The following is a 25792-nucleotide window of genomic DNA, read 5'->3' on the forward strand; positions in this document are numbered from 1 at the left end:
CGGAGGAGGGGAGGCGTAAGGTCCAGCTCCTTCCTGCACCCTGACCCGTGCCTGGCCTGACCCCACCGCAACCAGACACGCCATTCAGGAGTGAAATGAGCAGACGTGCCGGCTGCCAGGGACGGCACCGGGGTCTGTCTGTCCTCAGGTTCACGTTCACCAGGGCAGCCGCCGAGCAGCGCCCGCTCCCCCGAGAGCCCTCGCTGCCAGAACCCTGGAAGAGGGTCCCTGCTGCCCACGGCGACTCCTGCACCGATTCTGCGTATCTGAAGTCCCCCCCTTCCCCCACGGAAACGACACCCTGGCCTCTTTTAATACAAACTTTATTCCCAGACGCAGAGCAGGCTTCAAGGGGTCGGCCTGTCTGTAAAGCCCAAATTCCACCTTCCCAAGGCCCGGCCCCTCTAAGGCTCTAGAACTTTCCAACGGGGGTTTAGAAGCCACATGACCCGGCCTCCAACCCCGAACGCCGCAGCTTTGGGCTCCTCAACTCAGGGTTCCGAACGAGCTTCGGGGGTCTCTCCTGCACCTTCCACAAGGGGCGAGGCGCCCCCAGCGTCTGGGGAGGGCGTTTCCATGGGAAACAGGAGTGGGGGGGTGGGGGGCTGCGGGCGCCTCACAGGCAGCAGAGCCGCTCCACCCCCTCCTCGCAGCCGTAGAACTGGTCCAGGAGCTCGGGGCCGGTGCCATTGCACTCCAACCACCGCCTCAGTGTGCGCAGGGCCTGGAGCGCGTCCGCCTTGGTGGGCGGGGGCTCCCGGGCCTCCGCCCCCGCCCCCGCCCCCTCCTCCTCCTCGGCGACCGCCTCCTCTTTGCACACTCCAGGCCCTGGATCCTCACCTTCCAGGTCCACAAAGCGGGAAAACTCCTCGGGGCTCAGCCCGCCGGGGACCGGGGGCATCTCGCAGGCCCTGCTGGGGGCCGGGGCCGTTTTGCAGGGAGCCAGCCCTTCCTGGACGAAGCTGCCCCAGATGAGCTGCGGAGGCACCCGGGCCCAGGCCGCCGCCGCCATGTGCAGCGCGTCCAGCACCGTGATGCGCGCCGCGGCCTGGCCCAGCGAGAGGCCGGCCTCGCTGCTCCGGACGGCGGCCAGCTTGCCCAGCAGACGGCACCGGTACCGGGCCTTAAAGGCCCGGACCACCGAGCAGGGCAGGGCGAGCGTGGAGCCCGAGGCCGAGAGAGGCAGGAGCCTCACGTGGTGCAGCCCACAAGAGCCCGCCACCGCGTCCGCCACCGGGGCCGCCAGCAGTAGGGCCACGTGCCGCCCCTGCAGCCCCATGTCCCGGTCGAACCGTGCCAACCACTGCGCCCAGGGGACGCCCAGCCCAGGGTGGTAGGAGGCAGGCAGCGCCTCGCCGCGGACCTCGGAGAAGCAGGCCGGGGCAGCCTGGCGCCCCCCCGCCCACACCCGCCGCTTCTCGCTGCCCCGGCTGTTGGCGCACAGCACCACCTGCACTCGGTCGCAGGCGCCGGCTCCGCCGGGCACCGCCCGGTACAGCAAGGGCACCGCGGCGCAGCCGAACACGTCCTCCGGGCAGAAGTCTTCAAGGGCCACAGGTGGCTGGGGCTGGGCCGGGAGCCCTGGGGGCGGCGGGGCGAGCGCGGGGCGGGGCCCCGGGCCCACGTTGTTGCGGCGTCTCCAGCGGACCAGCCAGCCGACGCTGGGCACGAAGTCCTGGCCCATGATGTCGGCCAGCTGCTTGGCCTTGTGCAGCAGCGCGGGCCCCGTGACGTCGCAGGCCCCGGCGCGCGCGAGGCGGTACCAGCAGAGCAGGGCCTCGTCGACGCCGCTGTACTTGGACTCCCGCTTGCGCTTGCGCTGCCGGTTGGCGGTGCCGCTGCACCAGTCGGCCAGCAGCTTCTCCTTGTTCTTGCAGATGCGCGAGATCTGCGGCTGCGAGACCCGGAAGCGCCGCGCCACCTCCGACTGCGACAGCTTGGACTCGCGCAGGAGCTCCAGCACCTGGATCTTCTCGGCCAGGGACAGCGCGTGCAGCTTCTTCCTGCCGCCCAGCTCCATGGATTCTCCCCGCACCTGCGTGGGGGCGGGGGAAGGGAGGGGTGTGCAGGGGGAGGCAGGAGGGAGGGGCAGGTGTGCAGGAGACCGGGCGGGGCCAGGTCAGGCCGGCTGAGGAGCAGGTGCGCCCTGACCCCACGGAACACAGCACAGAGCCAGGAGGAGAGGGGTGAATAGCGCCAGGGGACAGCTGCAGAGACAGACAACAAAGGATTATGGGGAGGAGGCGCTGGGGCTAGTGGGGCAGGTGGAGGGGACGATCGGGGTGGGGGGAGGGTCCAGGAGGGAGACAGGGATGGCCCGGGCTGGGTCAGGTGGAGATTTGGGGGAGCGGCAGCAGGGGCGGGGTGCGTGAACAGAGTTGAGGTGACAGGTGTGCCGACCACACAGGGGACTGCTGGGGCCTGTGGGAGTCTCATTTGGTGCTGAGTCCTGCGGGGGACAGGGTCGGGCAGGGGTCAAGCCTGCAGGGGGAGTGAGAGGGCGGCAGCAGGTGCCCAGGCCACAAAGGGCGAGGGGGGCGAGGAGGCTGCGGGCAGCGACAGGGGCGGGGTGTCCCTGGCGGAGGCACTGGTGGCCTGGGTGGAGTCCCAGGGCGCGGGGACGAGCGCCCAGCACGCAGGCCGGCCGGGAGGCGGGCTCCGCTCCCTGAGCCGCCTCTTCCCACCTACACCCGGAGTCCTACGGCAGGGCAGACCCAGGCGCCCGCCCGCCGGCCCGCCCGGCCTCGCGCTCCGCACCCACCTCAGGCGCTCGTCCCGCGCTCCTGCCCCTGCCCCCAGCCCGGGTCTAGAGCCCTGTCCGTGCGGCAACAACGGAGCCGAAGAGGGACGGGAGCCACGACTCGGAGGGCGGAGCGAGCCGAGGGGCTGCGAGGGCTGGGGGCGGCGGGCACGCGCACAGCAGGGCCCCGCGCATGCCGCCTGCGCCAGGCTCTCCCCCGGCTGGGAAGACCGCTGTGCTGCCACCCGCCGCAACCACGCCCCGGCCCGGCCAGATTGGCCGTCAGTAGCGCCCCGTCCCGCCCCCAGCCAAGCCTCATTGGACGCCGCGGAAGTGGCGGGTCATCGGGGCCCTGAGGGGCGGGGCCTCCGCGCGTAGGGGCGGGGCGGAGCCAGGAGCCGGCGGGAGTTCCCAGGGCACAGCCCTCGGGCCGGGGGCTGCTGGGCGTCCCAGGGCCTCGCTGGCCGCTGGCCGTGACCCTAGGCCAGGCTCGGTTTCCTCATCTACCAATCAGGGCCACTGGCCCCCACGGAGTTGTTTCTGGAAAATGATGAAGGCAGAAAATGGACGCAGGCTGAAGCTACACAAAAACCAGTCAGCATGGACAGCACGGGCCTCGGTCTGAGCCAGGGACACCTGCCCAGCGGCCACGAGATCCGGACCCCAAACTCACCCGTTCCCTTGCCAGCCCGCACACCCAGCCTGCCGGGTCCCCAGCCCTTAGCCACAGGGCAGCTGCGCCATCCCGCCTACCTCCCGGCCCAGGGCCCCGCCTGCGGCATGTCCCGTGGCTGTCATTCCACTCTTCCCTGGGGAGGGAAAACAAAAGCTTAAGAACTGTGACACACGCCCCCCCCCCCCACGTTTGGGGGTCGGGGCCGGGAAGCCCACCTTGTGCACCACGTGACTTGGGAAAGGCCGGCAGGCTGTGCAGGCGATCGGGACTGGCCACGGCCACGGCCAGGCTGCTCCTCCCCGGCCCTCCCTACTTGGCCTCAACTCCCTCCGTGCTCCCCGTGTGAGGTCAGCAACTGCTCTGGGCCCCCTGTGACCGCAGGGTCAATGCTGGCAGCCTGCCACCGCGTCCACCTGCGGGCACCTGGGACCCCAGGGTCAATGCTGGCAGCCTGCCACCGCGTCCACCCGGGACCACAGGTCAATGCTGGCAGCCTGCCACCGCGTCCACCTGCGGGCACCCGGGACCACAGGTCAATGCTGGCAGCCTGCCACCGCGTCTACCTGCGGGCACCCAGGATCCCAGGTCAATGCTGGCAGCCTGCCACCGCGTCTACCTGCGGGCACCCAGGACCCCAGGTCAATGCTGGCAGCCTGCCACCGTGTCCACCTAGGACCGCAGGTCAATGCTGGCAGCCTGCCACTGCGTCCACCTGCGGGCACCTGGGACCCCAGGGTCAATGCTGGCAGCCTGCCACCGCGTCCACCCGGGACCACAGGTCAATGCTGGCAGCCTGCCACCGCGTCCACCTGCGGGCACCTGGGACCCCAGGGTCAATGCTGGCAGCCTGCCACCGCGTCCACCTGCGGGCACCCAGGACCCCAGGTCAATGCTGGCAGCCTGCCACCGTGTCCACCTGGGACCGCAGGTCAATGCTGGCAGCCTGCCACCGCGTCCACCTGCGGGCACCTGGGACCCCAGGGTCAATGCTGGCAGCCTGCCACCGCGTCCACCCGGGACCACAGGTCAATGCTGGCAGCCTGCCACCGCGTCCACCTGCGGGCAGCGCCGGCAGAAGCGTCCTCCAAAGCAACCAGACCAACAGAAGGCTGCGTTCTCCTTAGCCGGGTTTTGTACGGATGGGAACAGCTGATTGTTCTCTCTAGCAAGGACGTGTCGTACCCAGAAGAGCCAACTTCATGGACGCTTCTCACACCGAATTCAACAACAAACGGCAGGAAGACGCCGTGCTTCAGAACAGAAAAGCCGTCCTAGGGAGGAGTCAGGATCCCACGGCCTCTCAACTGGGACAGGGCGGCAGACAATCACCCAGGGAGGGCTCTGAGTAAAAACGTTTATTGTTACTAATATTCAGAGTACAGGAACTGAAAGGAAAGGAAAAAAGCTGACACCTCAACTCCAAAGCGACAGGGAGTCAGGGCGCGGCCGCGGCCACAGGGAAGGCCACGCCAGGCCACCCCACTGCTTCACGTCAGTGCCACTAAGCGGAGAACTGAGGAACCGGGGGTGAGGCCTTAGCAGCTGCGAGCGAGCGTGCAGGGAGGGGGCGCTGCGCGGCTGCCCGTGGCCGGAGGCAGCTTCCTCCTCGGTCAAGGGCAGGAGGCGGAATGCCCAGGTCCAGGGAGAACACACAGGGATTCTGGAGGTAGGCTTTTTCTTCGAGTTAAAAAACAGGCACATTATCCAACGCTTCCCCGTGGCCCCTACGCCGCACATCCCCTCCCCCACAAAACCAAAGGGCAAGAAGGGGAGGCAGAGACGGGACATTCCTCCAGAGACCTCCCGTGGGGGCGCGGGGACGATGGGATGAGGGGGCCGGGCAGGCCCAGGCAGCTGAGCGCCCTGAAGGGAGCTGCGCGCCGTGGGGGGAGGGAGAGGCTGTGCTAGGCGGCACCCACCCGGCCCGGGCTCCCGGGAGCAGTGGAGCCTCAGCCTGCAGCCCCCAGCTGCTCCTGCCGCTCCAGCCCGGCCCGGCCCCTCTGGGGAGGGGCAACCCTGGAGACCGGCGTGGAGCTGAGCAGACAAGGGAGCAGGTCTCCCACTCCTCCCTGTGATGAGCAGGCCCGGGCCCGAGGCGAGCAGAGTAAATGCACTTCATGAGAGCAGAGAGAAGCCGGCCCACGCGTGCGCCTGCGGGCCCACGGCGGGCAGAGCTGCTGCCAAAGGCAGGTTGGCATGACCGCCCTGAGGTTCCCTGGACTTGTGAGGAAGGAAAAGGTGGGTGTGAACACAGGTGGAGGACAGAGCAGCCTCAGACGCGTGGGGACCTGGGGGCGGCTGCATCAGGAGGAGTTCTGGTTCTGGTAGATGGACGCCTTCTCCTTCAACAGGTCCAGACACAGGTGGCAGCTCCAGCTCCCTGCAGAGAAGGGCGCAGTCAGGGAGGGCCCACTCCCCACTCCCGCCTGCTCCAGCGCCAGGGCCGGGCAGGGACCACAGCTGTCCCAGCTGGGAGGGGGCTCTGGGTACCCAATCTTAGAAAGCACTGTTCTCAATGGAGATGAGAGGACATGCCCGGCCCCCGGGCCCTGTGGAATCAGAAGCTCTGGGTGGGAACAGACCCCCAGCTCCAGAGCTGTGACTACACAGAACCAACCAGACTCCGCTCTCACGGTCCCCAAGGTTAGAATGAAGACCAGGTGCCGCCAGAGCCGACTTTGATTCTTTTTGATTCCGCACGAGGTTCTGACGCCCGCTGGGAGGCCCTCCTCACAGACGAGGTGACCTCGCACGGCCCTGCGCCTATCTCACTTCCTCAGGAGGACAGTGACAGGCCCACAGCTTGTTCACCAACACTTACTACGCTGGGACTCTTTCTGAGAAACAAAATTAACCCTTCACGTCCAGAAATTACAAGCTTAAGTAAGCACACGTATGAACACTGTTCTGGGGGCAAGGACCACACCTTTCATCAGCTCTTCAGTAACAGCGGACTTGGGTCAAGCTGCTGCCCAAGACGCCGGCATCACATCCAGTTGTTCCACTTCTTTAAGATTTTTTCTTTTCTTTTTTTTTTTTTTTACAGGCAGAGTGGACAGTGAGAGAGACAGAGAGAAAGGTCTTCCTTTGCCATTGGTTCACCCTCCAATGGCTGCCGCGGCCAGCATGCCATGGCCGGCGCACCGCGCTGATCTGAAGCCAGGAGCCAGGTGCTTCTCCTGGTCTTCCATGGAGTGCAGGGCCCAAGCGCCGGCTTCAAATAAATCTTAAACAAAGAGACCAGCGCCGTGGCTCACTAGGCTAATCCTCCACCTAGCGGCGCCGGCACACCGCGTTCTAGTCCCGGTCGGGGTGCTGGATTCTGTCCCGGTTGCCCTTCTTCCAGGCCAGCTCTCTGCTGTGGCCCAGGAGTGCAGTGGAGGATGGCCCAAGTGCTTGGGCCCTGCACCCCATGGGAGACCAGGAGAAGCACCTGGCTCCTGCCATCGGATCAGTGCAGTGCGCCGACCATGGCAGCCATTGGAGAATGAACCAACGGCAAAGGAAGACCTTTGTCTCTTTCTCACTATCCACTCTGCCTGTCAAAAAAAAAAAAAAAAAATTTATTTGAGAGGGAGAGACAGAGGGAGATCTTCCATCTGCTGGTTCACTCCCCAGATGGCTGCTGCAACACCCAGGGTTGGGCCAGACTGAAGCAGGCAGCCAGCAGCTTCTTCCAGGTTTTCATGTGGGTGCAGGGGCCCAAGGACACGGGCCGTCCTCCGCTGCCTTCCCAGGAGCGTTAGCAAGGAGCTGGACTGGAAGTGGAGCAGCCGGGGCTCAGCAGTCGCATGGGATGCTGGTGTCACAGCAGCAGTTTCACCCGCTGCGCCACAGCCGGCCCCTCCTCCACTTCTAACCCAGCTCCCGGCCAATGCACCTGGGAAGGCAGCGGAAGGCGGCCCAAGTGCTGGGCCCCACTCAGCCACGTGGGAGATGCATTTCTTGGTTCCTGGCTTCAGCCTGGCCTGGGCCTGACTACCTGACTACTGCACCCATATGGGGAGTGAATCAGTGGATGGAAGAGCAATTTCTCTGTCTCTCCCTCCTATCTCATATGGGCACTAGTTCAAATCCTGCTTGTTCCACTTCCTTTTTTTTTTTTAAAGATTTATTTATGTATTTGAAAGGCAGAGTTACACAGAGAGAGAAGGAGAAGTGGGGGGGGGTGTCTTCCATCCACTGGTTCACCCCCCAATTGGCTGCAGTGGCCAGAGCTATGTGATCCAAAGCCAGGAGCCTCCTCTGGGTCTCCCACGCGGGTGCAGGGGCCCAAGGACTTGGGCCATCTTCTGCTTTCCCAGGCCACAGCAGAGAGCCGGATCGAAGTGAAGCAGCCGGGACACAAACTGGCGCCCACATGGGATGCTGGCACCGCAGGCGGCGGTTTTACCCGCTATACCACAGCACCAGCCCGCTGTTTCACTTCTAATCCATCTCTCTACTAATGGCCGGGGAAAAGCAGGCGAGGGTGGTCCAAATGCCTGAGCCCTGTCACACACATGGGAGACCTGGATGAAGCTCCCAGCTACGGCCTGGCCCAGCCTTGGCCATTGTAGCCATCTAGGGAATGCACCAGCAAATCGAAGACCTCTCTCTCTGTAATGCTTTCAAATAAATAAATAGTTAAAAATTAAAAAGGAGGGGAGCTGGCATTGCAATGCAGAGCTCCTACACGAGTTGCAGTTTGGGTTCTGGCTCTCTGATCCAGCTCCCTGAGACACCTGGGAAAGCAACGGAAGATGCCCAAACACTTGGGCCACTGACACCCACATGGGAGACTTGAACGGAGTTCCAGGTTCCCTCTTCAGCTGAGCCCAGCCCTGGCTGTTGCAGCCATTTGGAGAGTGAACCGGCAGATGGAAGATCAGATCTTTCTCTCTCTGTTACTCTGATTTTTCCAATAAATAATTGTAAAACCAAAAAAAAAAAAAAAAAACCACCTTAAAAACAAGAACAAAAAACATTTTAAAAACGTAAAAACCACTTGGAGTTTCTAAGTACAAACTGGCTGCAAGTGGACTTGGCCCATAGGACCTGGTTGGCTGACCCTGACCGAGAGCAGAGACCAACTGGATTTTTTTTTTTTTTTTAACAGGCAGAGTGGACAGTGAGAGAGAGAGACAGAGAGAAAGGTCTTCCTTTGCCGTTGGTTCACCCTCCAATGGCCGCCACGGCCGGCGCGCTGCGGCTGGCGCACCGCACTGATCCGATGGCAGGAGCCAGGAGCCAGGTGCTTTTCCTGGTCTCCCATGGGGTGCAGGGCCCAAGCACTTGGGCCATCCTCCACTGCACTCCCTGGCCACAGCAGAGAGCTGGCCTGGAAGAGGGGCAACCAGGACAGAATCCGGCGCCCCAACCGGGACTAGAACCCGGTGTGCCGGCGCCGCTAGGTGGAGGATTAGCCTAGTGAGCCGCGGCGCCGGCCCCAACTGGATTTCTAAGCTGCCTTAACTGCCCAGGGACGGCCCCTGGGCTGCCAGCTCTCCACCACCTCAGTGAACAGCAGGACTTCCACGGGAAGCACCTTCTGCGATTACTTGGTCTGTGAATCAGCTGTTGACTTGTCTATTTTCTAAAGTAGATTTGCAACCTAAGCAGCCACTAAGGGGCTCTCAGACCTGCTTTGGCTCCTGAGTTTCACGATGTAACAAGTCAGCCTCCAGCACACACGGGACCACTTCCCTGCCTGCGAGGCTGGCCCGTCCGCTCCCCGCCCAGTAACAGCCACTGGGTATCTGCGTCCTCCTGAGCACCTTCCCAAATTTAGGCGCAGAAGCCCAGCTGCAGGGGTCGTGGGTGGCAGTCACTTCAGGCCGGCACCACTGGTGTCGGTGATCGGTGTCCATCCACGCGAGTGCTGTTACAGCACTGGAGCCATGAAGGGACAGAGCAGCTCGGGGCCCACTCCTGCACACTGGGGGAGGGAGAGGAAGCAGACACGCCCACTCCTGCACACTGGGGGAGGGAGGAGCAGACACGCCCACTCCTGCACACTGGGGGAGGGAGAGGAGCAGACACGCCCACTCCTGCACACTGGGGGAGGGAGAGGAGCAGACACGCCCACTCCTGCACACTGGGGGAGGGAGAGGAGCAGACACGCCCACTCCTGCACACTGGGGGAGGGAGAGGAAGCAGACACGCCCACTCCTGCACACTGGGGGAGGGAGAGGAGCAGACACTCCCACTCCTGCACACTGGGGGAGGGAGAGGAAGCAGACACTCCCACTCCTGCACACTGGGGGAGGGAGAGGAGCAGACACGCCCACTCCTGCACACTGGGGGAGGGAGAGGAAGCAGACACTCCCACTCCTGCACACTGGGGGAGGGAGAGGAGCAGACACTCCAACTGACCAAGTTCAGAGAGCTGACACAGAAGCTGCGCATGACACGCTGCCCCCCGAGCTTCCCGGGAGGGCTGGAGTGACTGTTCTCTGCTTAGCATCTGCTTCCTCCTGGGCTGCGAGTTTCTAGGTTTGTAAATGCAGCTGATGATGCTGTACAAACGTTACTCTCTCAAGCTGAAGTGCGAGGGAAGCATCCTGAACTGACCAAGACAAGGTGCCTCCCTCCCTAATCGGGACCGGATCACTGACATCACAGCGCAGGAGGCCCTGCCGCGGCAGGCTGTGAGTGAAACGGCCGTCCTGAGACGCGGCGACTCACCTTCCGGAGGCTCCGACATGGAGGGGGTGAGACAGTACATGTGGTAGCCGCGGTCACAGTCGTCACAGAAGAGCAGCTGGTCCTAGACAGGAAGAGGCGGCTCAGGGGGCTGAAAGACCCAAGTCCTCAGGCCAGCGAGGGCTGGAGGAGGAAGAGGACTCTGGTGGCCACTGCTACTTCCAGGACGGGCAGGGAGGAACAAGGGTGTGCAACCCTGGGCGAGAAGCCACTGCTGTCCACCTCCACCCCAGACCAAGTCCCTGTCATCCCTCAACTGGACCCTCCCAGAGCTCAAACTCATCACAACGGCCTCTACTCTTGTCCCTTACAACCTCCTGTCCAGAGGACAAAGCTACCTTTTTAAAAAATGTTTTTTATTTATCTGAGGCAGAGAGACAGATACACACAGAGAGGGAGGGAGGGAAGGAGGGAGGCTGAGCGAGCGAGATCCCATCCCCTGGTTCACTACCCAAATGCCCACAAAGGGCCGGGCCGGGCCGGGCCGGGCTGGAAACTCAACCCACAGCCCCCATGTGGGTGACCTGACGGCTTGAGCCACCACGTGCAGCTCCCCGGGGTGCTCATGAGCAGGAAGCTGCAATCAGGAACAGATCCAGATCTGTCCCCAAGCACTCCAGAACAGGACACGGGTGTGCCAACTGGAGTCTTAGCCACTACACCCTGAAGTGAAGTTTTTAAAAAAGGTTTACTTTAGGCCGGCGCCGCGGCTCACTAGGCTAATCCTCCACCTAGCGGCGCCGGCACACCGGGTTCTAGTCCCGGTTGGGGCGCCGGATTCTGTCCCGGTTGCCCCTCTTCCAGGCCAGCTCTCTGCTGTGGCCAGGGAGTGCAGTGGAGGATGGCCCAGGTGCTTGGGCCCTGCACCCCATGGGAGACCAGGAAAAGCACCTGGCTCCTGGCTCCTGCCATCGGATCAGCGCGGTGCGCCGGCCGCAGCGCGCCGGCCGCGGCGGCCATTGGAGGGTGAACCAACGGCAAAGGAAGACCTTTCTCTCTGTCTCTCTCTCTCACTGTCCACTCTGCCTGTCAAAAAAATAAAAAAAATAAAAAAAAAAAAGGTTTACTTTCACCTACATGAGAGGTGAGCCACAGGAAGAGGAATAAAGAGGCAGTGAGAGATCTATCCACTCCTCCAGGTGCCCCACGTGGGGCAGGGGCGAAGCACTTCAGGCCTCCCACGATGCCTCAGCAGAAGGGTATCAGAAGGAGCTGGTGAGACACCAGCACCCCGCTATGTGACGTCCTGGTGCAGGGAGTCCAGGTTCCTAGCTTTGGCCCGGCCCGAGCCCGCTGTTTCTGGCATCTGGGGAACGAAGCAGCAGATGGAAGATCTCTTACTGCCTCTCCCTGTCACTCTGCCTTCCTGTAAGTCTTTACACAAGACCCCTCTAACACGCAACTGCGCTGAGGAGAACACGAGGCCCCACTGCTCTCCTACTAGCTCATCTCCGGCCACACTGGCTCTTCTCTTCACACCTGGCCTCTGTCCACACCTGGCTCGTCTGCCCCAAGGCCTCCGCACCGGCTGCTCTGTTCTGAGGGATGCGCTACCCCAGGCCTTCTGGGACCGACTCCCTGGATCTCCTTTCAACACTCACATCACCTCCTCCGAAAAGCCACTCCAACCGGCAAGTCTCTCAGCCATCCAGCTGCTCCCTGCCACCTCGCTGCTTCCCCGTTCTTCACGGCACGTCACACACACCCCACTCATCCCCGTCCTCACTACTGGCCCCCCGAGAACGTGGGTTCCACGAAAGCAGGGCCCTCATCTGTCCTGCTCAGTATTCCCAGTGCCTCGCACGTCGTCTGCCATAAACAAGCAACACCTGCCAACAAGCCCGAGTTCTGTGCGACGCCAGGAGGCCTGGCACGGGGTCTCGCTCCCTCTCACAAGAAAGCTCGCTCTTGAGGGAACCGAGGGGAGACCAGCGAAGGCGCAGGAGGGGCAGCCACGCACGTCGTTCTCGGAGGTGCCACAGATGTTGCAGCACTTGCACTCGATGCACTGCCAGCGGTAGGTCTTCACCGCCGCCATCATCACGGGGGTGAACTGGAGGCAAGACGGATGCCCTGCGGGGAGGAGGCAGTGAACAAGCAGCCTGGGATGGCCGGAGAGGAGCCCACTGTCTGTGGCAACATCCTCTCTCGAGCAGGAGGAGGGCGGAGCTGGGGGCTGTGACAGCCAAGAGCCCCCTGGGGACTGGGCGCTGCGGCACCCGGTCCTCAGGGGCAGACGTACCTGAGCGGCCACAGTCGGAACAGGACACCAGCTCTTCGGGCTGCCCCGTCTTCTTGTTGATCTTGGAGTCTCCCAGGCAGAAGTCACAGTAGTTGTTGGGCAGGGCCAGGCCGTCCGGACCCTTCTTTGCTGCAGGCAGACAGAGAGGAGTTTCAACGAGCAGACGGCGGGGCCCGGTCTCTCGACACGCCTGTGAGGAGCATCCTCCGGCACGGGCCGAGCCCCCCCCACACCCCAGCTTACACTTCTGCTCCTCGGACCTCTGGGAAACAGGGGTGGGTGGCTGCGAGTCCTCCTTGTCCTCGCCCTCCTCCTCAGCCAAGTGGGAGTGGGCGTAGTGGTAACTGAGGCCGGGTCTGTTCTTGTAACGTTTCCCACAAACTGTGGAGAGAGGATCCGAGAAGGGCGTTAGGATCCGAGCGCACCCCATCGCCGCCCGCCAGCTGGGGGGCTCCAGCTGAAGCAGAGGGCGACCACCTCCACCCCCAGCGGCTGTGTTCTGGGAGCATCAGGCGGTGGGGCTCTCCGGCTTCCAGGAACCCACTCTCCCTCCTAAACCCACCTCCACGCCCACCACTGCTCTTCCACGTGGGCGTTTAGCCCTTGCTGCACTGGAACAGTGACAGCCTGGGGGGCGCCAGGTGAGGAACGGGCAGAGGGTTTCCCCAGCCCAGCAGCAGGGCAGGCAGGGGAAGGGGAGAAGAGCCCGCCAACCCGCAGCCTCGGCTCGCACACGTGGGAGGCTCATGCAACCGTCTAGGCCAAGGAGCCCATGACTGCTGAATGCGGACAAAGCAGTAAGGTGGGTCTTGTCCTGTGGGGACAACCTACCAACCGGGCCAGCGGGACCTCAAGAAATGCAAGCCACTCCCACACTGGGGCCCTGCCCAGCCCCTGCCAGCAGCAGAGAAAACAGACGCCCGCCCGCGAGGCAGCGCGATCCTGAGCAGTACCGCCGAGAGGGAAGGGGGCCGGCAGGAAGAACAGGGAGAGGACGGGAGCTGGAGGCGGCGGGTAGGTGAGGACACCGCTGGGCGCCGAGTGCCTGCTGTCGGGAAGGGGAGGCAGACCTGTCTGTGGTGGGCTCCTCACAATGCTCTCAGCCACCCCATGCATTAGGCCGAGCGGCCTCAGAGCAAGCTCGCGGGAGACAAGCAAAGCAGTGGCTTTGAGGACTGGAGCAGGATCCGAGCTCCATGGCTCCTACCCCCATGCCATTGCAGAGATTTAAAACTAGCATCACAGGAGATGAGAAAGGCAGGAGGAACAGGGAGGGGGAAAAGGGACAGGAAAACCAAAAGTCTGAAAAGTGAGGAGAGCTACCTCTCTGGGGCGCTTTCGAGGTATGCTTTTGTTTGAAACTATCTGAAAGACAGAAAGAAAAGTCATGAGAAGGCCTTGGTACACTGAGACAGGTACAGCAGCAGCAGGAAAGCGGGTGCGCCAGCGAGAAACCCCAGTGGCGCTGGTGCTCCCAGGGGAGAGGGACAGAAGTGGGGGAGCCAGAGGGAAGGGGAGGAGGACATGGGACACTCGGCGTTGCGTCCCCGGGGCCCTGGCTCCACTGCGACCAGCAGACCTGCATCCGCCCACCCCCACCCAGGCCAGCAGAACCTCTCCCGGAGAATGCAGGGCCCCCGCCACGTAGCAGAGGCCTGGGCCTCCTGAGGGTCTCCGAGGGTCTCCGAGGGAACCGGCAAGTGGGCAGGACAAGCGCCCAGGCTGTCTCCCTCCCCCTCTATCTCCTGTGTGGAGCTGGGTCCTAGGCGAGCAGGACCCACCCATTCTCGAGGCACTCACTGTCACAGGCATAGGGCTTGTCCCGATCCTCCAGGATGGATGCATCCAGCTTCTTACGGGCACTGCCCACACCCTTGCTCTGCCAAGAGGAGGAAAAAGATGGCCTAAGAAGTCTGGGCCTAAGGAGTTAAATTCTCCGGGAAGTGAGTGAGTGCGAACCGCACTTGAAAGGGAAAAAGGCAACCCCAAGAAATAACGCGGGGCCAGCACCGTGGCACAGTGGGTCAACTGCCACACGTGACGCAGGCATCCCATCTGGGTGGCTCTTCAAGTCCCGGCTGCTCCACTTCTGACCCAGCTCCCTGCTGATGTGCTTAGGAAAGCAGCAGAAGACGGCCAAGTGCTTGGGCCCTGCACCCACACGGGAGACCCGGATGGAGCTTCTAGCTACTGGCTTTGGTTTGGCCCAGCCCAGGCCATCACAGCCATCTGGGGAGCGAACCGGAGGATGGAATCTCTAATTCTACCTTTCAAATAAATAAATCTTAAGGCCGGCACCGCGGCTCACTAGGCTAATCCTCCACCTAGCGGCACTGGCACACCGGGTTCTAGTCCCAGTCGGGGCGCCGGATTCTGTCCCGGTTGCTCCTCTTCCAGGCCAGCTCTCTGCTGTGGCCCGGGAGTGCAGTGGAGGATGGCCCAAGTACTTGGGCCCTGCACCCCATGGGAGACCAGGATAAGTACCTGGCTTCTGCCATCGGATCAGCACAGTGCGCCGGCCGCAGCGTGCCGGCCACGGCGGCCATTGGAGGGTGAACCAACGGCAAAAGGAAGACCTTTCTCTCTGTCTCTGTCTCTCACTGTCCACTCTGCCTTTCAATAATAATAATAATAAATCTTAAAAAAAAATAAGACGTGGGACTCCTTAGCCACTCTGTCCCAGGCTGCAGGCCTCTCACCTTGGATTTCCCTTTGCCACGACGCTTTGGAGTATCTTCTTCATAGTCCTCGTCATCAAGGTCATCCAGGAAGTCATCTGGTTCTAGGATCCGCTGAGTGACAGGATTAGGATGAGCAGAAGTATTGCATACCCGGAAGCTCTCTCGTGGTGGGACTGGCTGAGATGCCCAGAGCCTCCTCTGTGGCCCAGCCCCACCCTGCCGGCTCCACTCTTCACCCTACAAATCCTGTTTCTGCTCCCTTCAGTGCTATGGGCTTTCCTTCCTCTGTGCCTCTCTCCACGCTGAACCACCTTCGAGAGGCCCAACCCTATATCCACAAAGCTCCCTCCGATTCTCTGGCAGCCACGCCTCTTCTGCTCACATCTGGCCATCCTGGAGGACACCAATGGTGGTTCCTTTCTGACACTCACTTCCTAGTTTAAATGAGAGCTTTGCTGCTTACTTGAAACACTCTGTGACAAGTTTTAAAACTGATCTGCTCAGCATCCCTGTCTGTGAACTAGGGCCTCATAAAGTATGGACTGGGGCCGGTGCGGTGGCGCAGCAGGTTAAAGCCCCAGCCTGCAGCACTGGCATCCGATATGGGCTGCTCCACTTCTAATTCAGCTCCCTGCTAATGCGCTTGGGAAAGCGGTAGAAGACGGCCAAGTCCTTGGGCCCCTGCACCCGTGTGGGAGAGCCGGAAGAAGCTCCTGGCTCCTGGCTTCAGATTGGCTCAGTTTTAGCCATTGCAGCCATTTGGGGAGTGAATGGAAGACCTCTCTCTCTGTCTCTACCTCTCTCTGTAACTCTGTCAAATAAATAAAAGTAAATCTTCAAAAATAAATTTAAAAAAAAGCATAAACAAGAAAGAACATAAAGCAGCAACTGGCACACTGCCCACCGTACTCCTGGCTCTGATTTGCAGAGACATCTTTATCCTCCCTGATGGCAGGGATCATGTCTGTCTCGCCTACGTAATCTCAGGTGAGCGTCTGCACTTAGAGGGAAGGGGCGTGGCAGGTGCAGCTGCATCCCACGTGGGCGCCAGTGTGAGTCCTCACTGCTCGGCTTCCAAGATCCTGGGCCCCTGTAGGAGCCTGAATGAAGCTCTTGGCTTCAGCCTGGCCCACGCTGGCAACTGTAGCCATTTGGGGAATGAAAGAACAGATGTAACTCTGCCTTTCAAATAAATCAATAAATCTTAAAAAAAAAAAGCAAAGGAGGTGCAGAGACCGCCTGCCAACAGAGACTGGGGTCAGCTCGGCTCTGCTAGGTGGGCGTGCCCGATGAGGGACTGCCCGGAGAAGTTTCCTTAGCCGCAGCGAAGGCCTCCTACCTTCCGGGCACGACTGTTGGTCACGGGGAACTCGCCCAGACTGTCGTCGTCGACGCGGGGATCCGGGGCGCCTCGCTTCTCCAGAGGGTCAGTGCGCAGCAGAGCCTCCAAACTGCTGCCGTCCTGGGAGATCAGCCCCTCCTTCTTCAGGGTCTGCTCCGTGTCTGCAGGCACAGTCAGGACAAGGCGAGCTCAGGGGCTGCGAGCAGACCTGGGTCTACAGCAGAGGTCAGCCGCTGCCTCTGCTCCGGCCGCCCAGGCACCACCACTGGCGTTCTCCACAGGGAAGAATCGCGTCTTACTACACTCGAGATCTAACACTGCGTCTGGTACCTATCAGGTGACTGGCAGGCCTCCGCACAGAGGCAGGCGACCTCACCTGGCTTAATGGATGGGAAGGACAGTCGTGGATCCTCAGGGGGGTGGGCTCGCCGCTTTTTCCGCCAGCGCCGGGCAGGGTATGAGTACAGCTGACCAGAGGCCAGTCCTGTGGTATGAAGAGAAAGAAGTCAAGCCCTAACCTAGTTCTAGAAAGTAATACCAAACTCTTTCCAGATGAGCAGCTTCCCTTCCCCCCTTTTTTATTTTATTGTTTTAAATTTAATATTTTAAAAGATTCATTTATTTGAAATGCAACATCAGAAAGAGAGGAGAGACAGACATCTTCCATCCACAGGTTCATTCCCCAAATTACTGCAATGGCCAGGGCTGGGCTGGGCCGAAGCCAGGAGCCTGGAGCTTCATCCAGGTCTCCCACATGGGTGCAAGGGCCCAAGCACTTGGGCCGTCCTCCACTGCTGTCCCAGGCCATTAGCAGAGAGCTGGATTGGAAGTGGACCAGCTGGGTCTTGAACTGGCACCCATATGGGATGCCGGGGTCCCACACAGAGGTTTAACCTGGTACGCTGGTTTAACCTGGTTTAATGCTGGCCCCCTCCCATCTCAAGTTCTAGAGCAAGGGAGTAAGACTGACAGTGAGGTGGGGGCTACTTTGTGAAAGAGAAAAACAGATCCAGGCGCAGGCCTTGGCAACCACGCAGCCCTCCAGAAGCCAACCATGGCTGCAGCAGGGCAGCAGACGCTGGACGACCCGGCCTGCCCCCTCCACGGGTTTCTCAGCACAGGAGACCACAGGCAGCCGCGGGGGAGACTCAACTGCACCCTTGCCCAGCACGAGCCAGTCTTCCTCCTGCCGAGCCTGGACCCTCACCTGGACCCCGGTGCCGCTTTTCCATCCAGATGTAACAGTTGCTCTGGGCGACTCCGGTCTGCGAGTCCAGGAAGGGCAGGCGCACGCTGCGCTCGGCACAGAGGCGGGCGTTGTAACTGTGGCACTGCTCCATGGCGTCCTTGTAGTACTGCTCCCCGAGCCTGGCGAGAGAGCCGGGGTGTGGGGAGCCGCAGGGCGCTACGCTAGCTTCTCCGCAGGGCCCAGGAGACGAGGGCTCGCACTTCCCCTCTATGTACCTCCATCTCTACCTCGTGGGACAGCAGGCTCCTCCCTGCGCTGTCACATGGACATCACCACCGGGAACGCGTGATTTCATCATGTCTGAGCAGACCTGAGCCTCACTCACACTAGCGCTTACTCGGTGACTCTGCCGAGCCCACCGCAGTGCTCGCTGTTTCAGGTCAGCTGCCAGTTCTCGGAGCCCTCACGGGCCTGAGGCCTGGGTGTCAGCCCTCCTTACAAATGGGGAAGGCGCTCAGGACGGCCTGGTGGACGTCCTACACTTAGCACTCTACGGTATAGCCACAGAAGAAAGGAAGCTCTTCATGTATTGGAGTAGACAATTCCAAGACTAGGACGATAAAGCAAGAACGTGCCGATGTGTCACCTGGGTAAGAGGGGTGGAAAAGACACAGCCGGTCTCCAAGGAGACAAGCTGGTGACTGGGGGACTTCCATCCGTTCCATCCGTATTTTATTTATTTGAAAGGCAGAGCTCATGGGGGCGAAGGGGGAGTTGGACCTTCCATCCGCTGGTTCACTCCCCAGATGGCTGCAACACCAGAGCTGGGCCAGACTGGAGCCAGGAGCTCCACCCCGTCTCCCATGGCTGCAGGGCCTCCAGCACCGGAGCCGGGTCAGCAGCAGAGTGGCCAGGCCTTGGCGCCGGGACTCCGGAACGGGACGCGGCATCGCAAGCAGCGGCCCTGCTGCCCCACCATGCCTGTCCCTCTTCTGTATTGTAAGTTAGACATTCCCACCTCCTGGTTTATTCCCCGAATGCTCACCACAGCTGGGGCTGGGGCAGGCTGAGAACAGGGGCCCAGAACTCAGGCGCGGCCTCCCACGTGGGAGGCAGGGACCCAAGCACTTGAGCCGTCATCTGCTGCCTTCCAGGGTGTGCGAGAGCGAGAATGCTGGGACAGGAGCAAAACTGGACTGGAGCCCTGGCACTCGGATACAGGACCTGTGTGTCCCAAGCGGCATGTCAACTGTTGTACCAAACACCCACCCCCCCTCGAAGCTTTCATTGAGTAACATTACTGACATGAAACCTGTTTAGTCTGAGGTCCTGTTCCTACCCAAATTATACAGGAATCGGCTTTGACCCAAAAAGAGATTCAATTTGAAATCTGAATTAAGGACAAATCTTTCAGTGTTTTGAAGAACTGGAAAACTGCACAGTGCCAAGAGTTACCTGGTTCTAAAAAGTATGTACATGAAACCAGGGTTCAACCAGCCATTTGGTCATGCAGGGGGAACTAGTAACCCCTAGTTAGTTAATATACCCCCCCCTTTTTTTTTTTTGACAGGCAGAGTGGACAGTGAGAGAGAGACAGAGAAAGGTCTTCCTTTGCCGTTGGTTCACCCTCCAATGGCCGCTGCGGCCGGTGCACCGCGCTGATCCGATGGCAGGAGCCAGGTGCTTCTCCTGGTCTCCCATGGGGTGCAGGGCCCAAGCACTTGGGCCATCCTCCACTGCACTCCCGGGCCACAGCAGAGAGCTGGCCTGGAAGCGGGGCAACCGGGACAAAATCCGGCGCCCCGACCAGGACTAGAACCCGGTATGCCGGCACCGCAAGGCAGAGGATTAGCCTAGTGAGCCGCGGCGCCGGCCAATATATCCCTCTTAAAGTGAGGGCACAGGTGACTTCTCTCCCCAGTCTCCCTAATACCCATGAAAACATCTGCAACACCGTCAATCCGGACTTGGGAATAAAACGGCCTTGCCGGGCTCCAAGTCAGCACGCGAACACGGACACTTAGTCAACCTGCACGAACCCTGCATGGACCTCAGTGTCTCTTCCGCATTTTCGGGAGCTTGCACTCGCTGAGCTCTGACATCCCAGGGACCCACGAGCAGGCAACCCCGGGCGTGAGGAGCTGCACGCGCTACGTCTCCCGGGCTCATGCCCACCTCTGGCGCTACACCAACAAACCCTGCTCTGCAATCGGATGGGGGCTTTCGGTGAGCGGCACAGTGGAGCGTCCCTCATCCCCAGCAGGCAATCGCGGGACGGCATCGCCCAAGCACAGTCCGCCTGGATGCAGGCAAGGACCCTGCGCTGGAGACCTGAGCGGGGCTGGCTCCCATCGCTGGCCGTGAGGAGGCAGCCACGTCCTCCCCACGCAGAGGAAACTGGACAAACAAGGCTCAGTGCAGCGGCTGTTTCTGCTGATGCGACTGACGCTGACGCTGGGAACAGAAGGGTCCGCGGGCCGCAGGGCTCGGGGATGCGTGAGACGCTCTGTCGAGCTCTGGGGACCCTAGGGGACTTCAGAAGCGGGGCAAGCGGCAGTCTTGGGGTAACGGGGCTGGGAAGGACACCGCAGTGGGCACTGTGGGAAGCATCTGACGAGGAGAGCGAGAGATCGGTCTTAGGAACGCAAGGCCGTGTAGCAAGATATCTCACGTAAATTATCCTGCAGCTCTGGTACCTGACTCAGAGAGTTCCCAAACCACTGTTTTGCACCACCGTACTCTCACAGCGAGACCCGAGAGGGGGCGTCCACTCTGCTACCACGGTAGAGACAGAGCACTCACAAAGAGAACACCCTCTCCCCGACGAGCTGCGGGCGGCCCTGACCTTGACGGGGGCTCAGGGACTGCATCTCGGTGCAGGGGCGCGAAGCCTCCTAGGGAAGCCTGCAGCAGTCCCGGCCCCCAGAGAAGCTGGGGTCTCGCTGTCGGCACCCGGAGTCGGCGGCTGATGACCTTCACAATCCCTCCGGTTCTTCCGAGACCTGAAAAGCCAGGCTGCAGCTACGCGGCCGACCCCCTGGCTCAGACGGCGGGCGAAGCCGAGCTGCCAAGGCCAAGGGCATCCTCCCCCTCAGAACCCGGCAAGGCCGCAGCACAGGCTTCCCAGGTAGAAGCTTCAGGAACCGAGCCTAGGTGGGCCCTCCCGGGGGGGGGGGGGTCAACAAAGAGCACGGCGGGCAAACAAAGAGCCCGCGAGTCAGGAAGGCATCAGAGGGAGGGAAACGCCAGCCCAGAGCTGGGGAACCGGCGTGGGCAGATCGCAGAAACCACCGCGTCGGGCGGGGGGCTGGCTCCCAGGGGCAGCAGGACAGAGCAAGAAGCAAGTCAGGAAAAAAAAAACCAAACCACAAGCCAGGGAGAAGGCACTTAGCTTAATGGAACCGGGGAAAGCGCCGCGGGCAGGGGGAGGCGACCTGCTCGGCCACCACAAAGAGGAGACGCGGGGTCCAGAGAGCACGCCCCGCACCTGACCTTGGCGTCCAGCCAGAATCCAAAAAGCCCTAACTGGACGGCCAGACGCGTCCGCGCGGCGGCGACAAGGCCACCCCAGGCTCGCCCACGGGCACCAGCCCGCTTCCCAACGCACCGGACTCTTCCTCGGGGGGCAGGCGGCTGGCTCGTGTCACCAAGTCCCGCAGCATCCCCCAGGTCCCCGACCACCACCCAATTTAGCTCTGCCCGACCCCTGACCCGCACGACGGCTCCGGGTCGCCCGGAGGACGCCCCCCGGCCTGGCCCGCTCGGGCCCCGCTCCCCCTCAACTTCTCTCCCTTCTTCTCCGCGCTGCCTGCGTCCTGCGCACCTGCTACCCCAGCCCCGCAGGGACCGCCGAGCCTGCTGCTCCGGGCCAACGGCCGCGCGTGGCGGGGACTCGCCGGGGCCCCCCGGGGCCTGGGCTCGGCTCCTCCGGGCCGCAGCCTGAGCGCCGCACTCCGCGACCTGCAGGCCCCGCGGCGGCTCCCACACAGCCCCGCACAGCGGCCGCGGGGCAGGGGCTCCCGCGTGCCCCCCGCCCAGGGCCTCCACAAGTTTCCAAAGAGGCGCAACGTCTTCTCCGGAGTCCTCCCCCCCCCCGCGTCGCACTCCCCACCCGGAGCGGCAACCACGGCCTTCCCGGGCCCGTCCCCCCGGCCGCCTCCTCTCTTCCCGCACCGCCCCCTACTCCCAGGCCCCTCACAAGACCTCTCCGCCTGGGAGAGAAAGAAACGACCACTCACAGCTTCACTACATTCTCCACCACCGCCGCCATCTTCCCTGCTCCTCTCCCTCAGGCCGGGAGGGCCCGGAGCCCGCAGCGCGCAGGCGCCGGCGCCGCGGCGGGGCCCCGGGTGCCGCGTCCCTGTGCGCACGCGCCGTGGCTGCTCGCGAGCGCCGGTGCCCCGCCCACCGCGCCGCCGCGCGCGCGCCCTGTCTCTGCGCACGCGCCGCCTGTGCGCGCCGGGGAGCGAGGAGCTCCGGGCCTCTGGGCGGGGGGCGCCCGGCCTTCGGGTTTAGCGCAGCGAGGGAGCGCTCGGGCCGGTGCAGGACCGAGACGGCAGAGGCTGGCGGAAGCCGGGAGGCCCAGAGACGGGCTGGACGTATCCTGGCTCCTCGCCGACCTTTGTGGCTTCGGTTAACGCTTTTACCGCACGGGTGCGGTGCGGTGCGGTGCGGTGCGGTGCGGGCGGCGGGAGGTGAGAGGGGCGCGCCGCACCTCCGGCCCCCTAAGCGCGGGCAGCCTCGGTGCTAGCTGGCGGCCGGGTCTCTCCTCCACCCGGCTGAATGGCGACTCGGGCCCCAGCGGAGCCCTGGAATCAGCTCCCGACGGAGTCGCCCAGGGTCGACCCCAGCAGACTGAGAGACCTGCTCTGTGTCCTGGTGGGCTTCTTGATCGGTCCCTGCTTTTCCAGACCCTGCCCCGGCCGCCTCCCGCGCTCAGGCGCCCCCGGCCCAGCGCCCCAGGCTTCGTCCTTGCCCCTCGCAGCGCCAGTTCCAAGATGCGCCTGGGGCCTGCCCCCACGTGTTAGCATTTCCGAGTGAGGCCGTGTCTTCCGTCCCTGCGATTCAGGACGGTGCCTGCCTGGTCGGAGTCGAGAGGAACTGGCCGTTGCTTACCCTGCACCGCACCTGAGTTTGAGTGGTGTCGCAGTGTGGAAGGGAAGCCGGCACGATCCTGTTACCCAGAGGACTGCGGGGCCCCGGGGGTCAGAGCTCCCCATGCTAACCTCCTGCACCCTAGGAGGTTAGAAGAGCTCGCTTGGGTCCCTGCCACCCACAGGGCAGATCTGGCCTGGGTCCTGGGCTGCTGCTTGCCAGCCCGGGCTGTGGCCGGCACCCGGGACGTGAACCAGCGATGGAAGATCTCTGTCTCTCTGTCCTCCCCCTCTCCGCCTTTCAAGTAAAATTGAATGCATAGTTTGCGAAAGTTCGCCAGCACTAAGCATCCGAGTGCACCTGCCCTATGATCCAGCAAGCCCCTCCCTCTATGAGAACGAGGGATTACCACATCACGAACGAATCTCCAGCACTTAATATCGATCCAGAGAGGCCAGATGCACGAGAACACACTGTACGGGCTCATTTACGTCAAGTTACACAACAGACTCATTATCGCGAGAGGGCAGGAGAGGGGACAGGAGCTGGCACTGGGGGGCGAGGACTGTTATACATCCCCCCTGTTCTCTTTGTAACCGGCAACACGAGACCTGTGCATTTCTCTGTATGTGTTTCAATGAAAAGTTTAAATTTAAAAACAGCAGGGGGCCGGGGCTGTGGCATAGCAGGTAAAGCTACCGCCTACAGTGCTGGCATCTTGGCTGCCCCACTTCCAATCCAGCCCTCTGCTGTGGCCTGGGAAAGCAGTGGAAGATGGCCCAAGTCCTTGGGCCCCTGCACCTGCGTGGGAGACCCAGAAGAAGCTCCAGGCTCTGGCTTCGGATCGGTGCAGCTCCAGCCATTTTGGCCAGTTGGGGAGTGAACCAGCGGATGGAAGACCTCTCTCTCTCTGTAACTCTGCCTTTCAAATAAATAAATAAATCTTTTTTTTTTTTTTTTTGACAGGCAGAGTGGACAGTGAGAGAGAGAGAGACAGAGAGAAAGGTCTTCCTTTTTTTTTGCCGTTGGTTCACCCTCCAATGGCCGCCGCGGCCGGCGCACTGCGGCCGGCGCACTGCGCTGATCCAATGGCAGGAGCCAGGAGCCAGGTGCTTTTCCTGGTCTCCCATGGGGTGCAGGGCCCAAGCACCTGGGCCATCCTCCACTGCACTCCCTGGCCACAGCAGAGAGCTGGCCTGGAAGAGGGGCAACCGGGACAGAATCCGGCGCCTCGACCGGGACTAGAACCCGGTGTGCCGGCGCCGCAAGGCGGAGGATTAGCCTAGTGAGCCGCGGCGCCGGCTCATAAATAAATCTTTAAAAATAATCAGCAACAACAGTAACACTAGGTAAGCTAGCTGCAAATAGTTGGGAAGGCAGCTCACAGGCCCAGCACCAGCAGTCTCCGATCTTCCAGAAATGCAACACCGAGCGGCAGCTGCTCCGCGCGCTCTGGGCGAGAGCGCCGCGGCGCCGGGGTCTCTCCTGCGCACGCGCACCAGGAGAGGACGCGGGCTGCAGCCCTGGCCGTCTCCAAGATGTTGCTTTCGACCTCCTGGGTTTGGGGACCCACAGGAGACACACCTCCAGCAGGGGGCGCAGTAACCACTTCTCTAAATCCTGAGCTGGGATGGTCCCTGGAGCTCGGTGCACACCACGCCGCTGGGCACGAAAGTACAAAGAGGCCCATTATTGGCTGGGCTGATTGATCTCAACTGTCAAGGGGAAACAGGACTCCTGCTACCCAGCGGGGGAGGGAGGAACAGAAGTGAAGTCCAGAGAATCCCCTGGCAGGTCTGTGCATGTGGTTATGAGGAGACAGGCTCCTGGTTAGGTGTTTGATTCCAGCCCTCCCACTAAGACAGAGGTGGAGGAAAAAAAAAAAACACTGAAAATCAATGAAGAGCTAACAACACAGTGAAGCATTACTGGGTCGATATTAAGAGGCTAAAATCCAGGGAGGCAAGTCCAACATTCAAAGCAATTTTTGTCCCGGGAGCATTTACTGATCTGGAAAATATAACCATGGAACTAAGCTGTGGTTTGACAGTCTTTGGGGCCGGGGGGAAAATCAAAGGCCAGCGCTTCCCCGGTGTGGGAAGTCAGATTCCTCCACACTGACGCTGGGACCCAGGGGCGGGCGTCTGGTGCTGGGTTAAGACGCTGCTTGGGACACTTGCTCTCACATTGGAGTGGCTGGGATCAAATCCCACTCTCCTGCTCTCAATTCAGCTCTCCCGGCTATTGCCCCCCCCCCCCCCGAGAGGCAGCAGGTGATGGCTCAAGTACTTGTCGCCTACATGGAGACTTGGATGGAGTCTCTGGCTTCCGGATCAGCCTGGCCCAGCCCTGTTGCCAGCATTTGGAGAGTGACGGAGTGGATGGAAGACCTCTCTATTTCTCTACCTCTATGTCACTCTGCCCCTCAAAAACAAAGAATCCCCAACTTCTATGGAGTTGTGGTCCAGAATCCCATCATCTGGGTGGTCCAGGGAAGTTGAAAAGTCCAAACCTTGAACTTGTTAAGCCTTGAACTTGAATTAACATAGAGTCATTTTCTTTTCCTGTTTTCATTTTATTTGAAAGGCAGAAATACATAGACATGTACAGAGAATTCTTCCACCTGCTGGGTCACTCCCCAGATGCCTACAACCGGCAGGGCTGGGCCAGGCTGAAGTCAGGAGGCAGGAACTTCATCTGGGTCTCCCACCTGGGTGGCAGGAACCTAAGTACTTGGGCCATCTTCCACTGCCTCCCAGGCTCATTAGGAGGAAGCTGGATCAGAAGTAAAGCCGAGACTCCGGCCGGCGCTGCGGCTCACTAGGCTAATCCTCCGCCTGCGGTGCCAGTACACTGGGTTCTATTCCCTGTCGGGGCGCTGGATTCTGTCCCGGTTGCTCCTCTTCCAGTCCAGCTCTCTGCTGTGGCCCGGGAGTGCAGTGGAGGATGGCCCAAGTGCTTGGGCCCTGCACCAGGAGGAAGCATCTGACTCCTGGCTTCGGATCAGTGCAGTGCGCTGGCCACAGCGGCCATTGAGGGGTGAACCAATGGAAAAGGAAGACCTTTCTCTCTGTCTCTCTCTCTCTGTCCACTCTGCCTGTCAAAAAAAAAAAAAAAAAAAAAAAAAAAGTCAAGACTCCATGT

At 61.6% G+C, this 25792-nt stretch overlaps 2 protein-coding genes across 10 annotated transcripts; both read right to left on the reverse strand.

Moving 5' to 3' along the window:
* Positions 1-306: 306 nt before the first annotated feature.
* Positions 307-4607, reverse strand: TIGD3 (tigger transposable element derived 3). 3 transcript variants are annotated; one of them, XM_051831438.2, is made up of 3 exons: positions 3632-4607; positions 3494-3549; positions 307-3280 (listed from the first exon to the last, which is right to left on the reverse strand). In XM_051831438.2, exon 3 carries the CDS (start codon positions 2018-2020, stop codon positions 617-619), a length of 1404 nt encoding a protein of 467 aa, XP_051687398.2. In that variant the 5' UTR covers positions 2021-3280; positions 3494-3549; positions 3632-4607; the 3' UTR covers positions 307-616. The 3 variants fall into 3 exon arrangements, with proteins under 3 accessions (XP_051687398.2, XP_051687399.2, XP_008250018.3); XM_051831439.2 differs by having other exon boundaries at positions 307-2035; positions 2762-4607; XM_008251796.4 differs by having other exon boundaries at positions 307-2207; positions 2762-4607.
* A 149-nt stretch (positions 4608-4756) lies between these two features.
* Positions 4757-22051, reverse strand: DPF2 (double PHD fingers 2). Of its 7 annotated transcripts, XM_070068654.1 has the most exons (14): positions 21793-21836; positions 18600-18778; positions 17830-18200; positions 17573-17733; positions 16742-16849; positions 16363-16526; positions 15042-15134; positions 14143-14221; positions 13666-13707; positions 12586-12723; positions 12343-12471; positions 12061-12173; positions 10083-10164; positions 4757-5796 (listed from the first exon to the last, which is right to left on the reverse strand). In XM_070068654.1, the coding sequence occupies exons 4-14, from the start codon at positions 17703-17705 to the stop codon at positions 5720-5722; spliced, it is 1158 nt and encodes a 385-aa protein (XP_069924755.1). In that variant the 5' UTR covers positions 17706-17733; positions 17830-18200; positions 18600-18778; positions 21793-21836; the 3' UTR covers positions 4757-5719. The 7 variants fall into 7 exon arrangements, with proteins under 7 accessions (XP_069924755.1, XP_051687401.2, XP_017194959.1 ...); XM_051831441.2 differs by lacking the exon at positions 17830-18200 and having other exon boundaries at positions 21793-22051; XM_017339470.3 differs by lacking the exon at positions 18600-18778 and having other exon boundaries at positions 21793-21844.
* Between the last annotated feature and the right edge of the window lie 3741 nt (positions 22052-25792).

Source organism: Oryctolagus cuniculus, chromosome 1, assembly GCF_964237555.1.
Source record: "Oryctolagus cuniculus chromosome 1, mOryCun1.1, whole genome shotgun sequence".
NCBI classification, from domain to species: domain Eukaryota; kingdom Metazoa; phylum Chordata; class Mammalia; order Lagomorpha; family Leporidae; genus Oryctolagus; species Oryctolagus cuniculus.

What these genes read in the sequence shown, in the direction of transcription:
- DPF2 (XM_051831441.2), bottom strand. Translation starts at nt 18,694, where the DNA reads ATGACGGCTCAAGTGCTTGGGTCCCTGCCTCCCACGTGGGAGGCCGCG. An exon ending in CAAGCCCTATGCCTGTGACA is followed by an intron (nt 13,708 to 14,142) that starts GTGAGTGCCTCG and finishes TCTGTCTTTCAG; the next exon opens with ATAGTTTCAAACAAAAGCAT. An exon ending in TTCCGACTGTGGCCGCTCAG is followed by an intron (nt 12,174 to 12,342) that starts GTACGTCTGCCC and finishes TCCTCCCCGCAG; the next exon opens with GGCATCCGTCTTGCCTCCAG.
- TIGD3 (XM_051831438.2), bottom strand. Translation starts at nt 2,020, where the DNA reads ATGGAGCTGGGCGGCAGGAAGAAGCTGCACGCGCTGTCCCTGGCCGAG.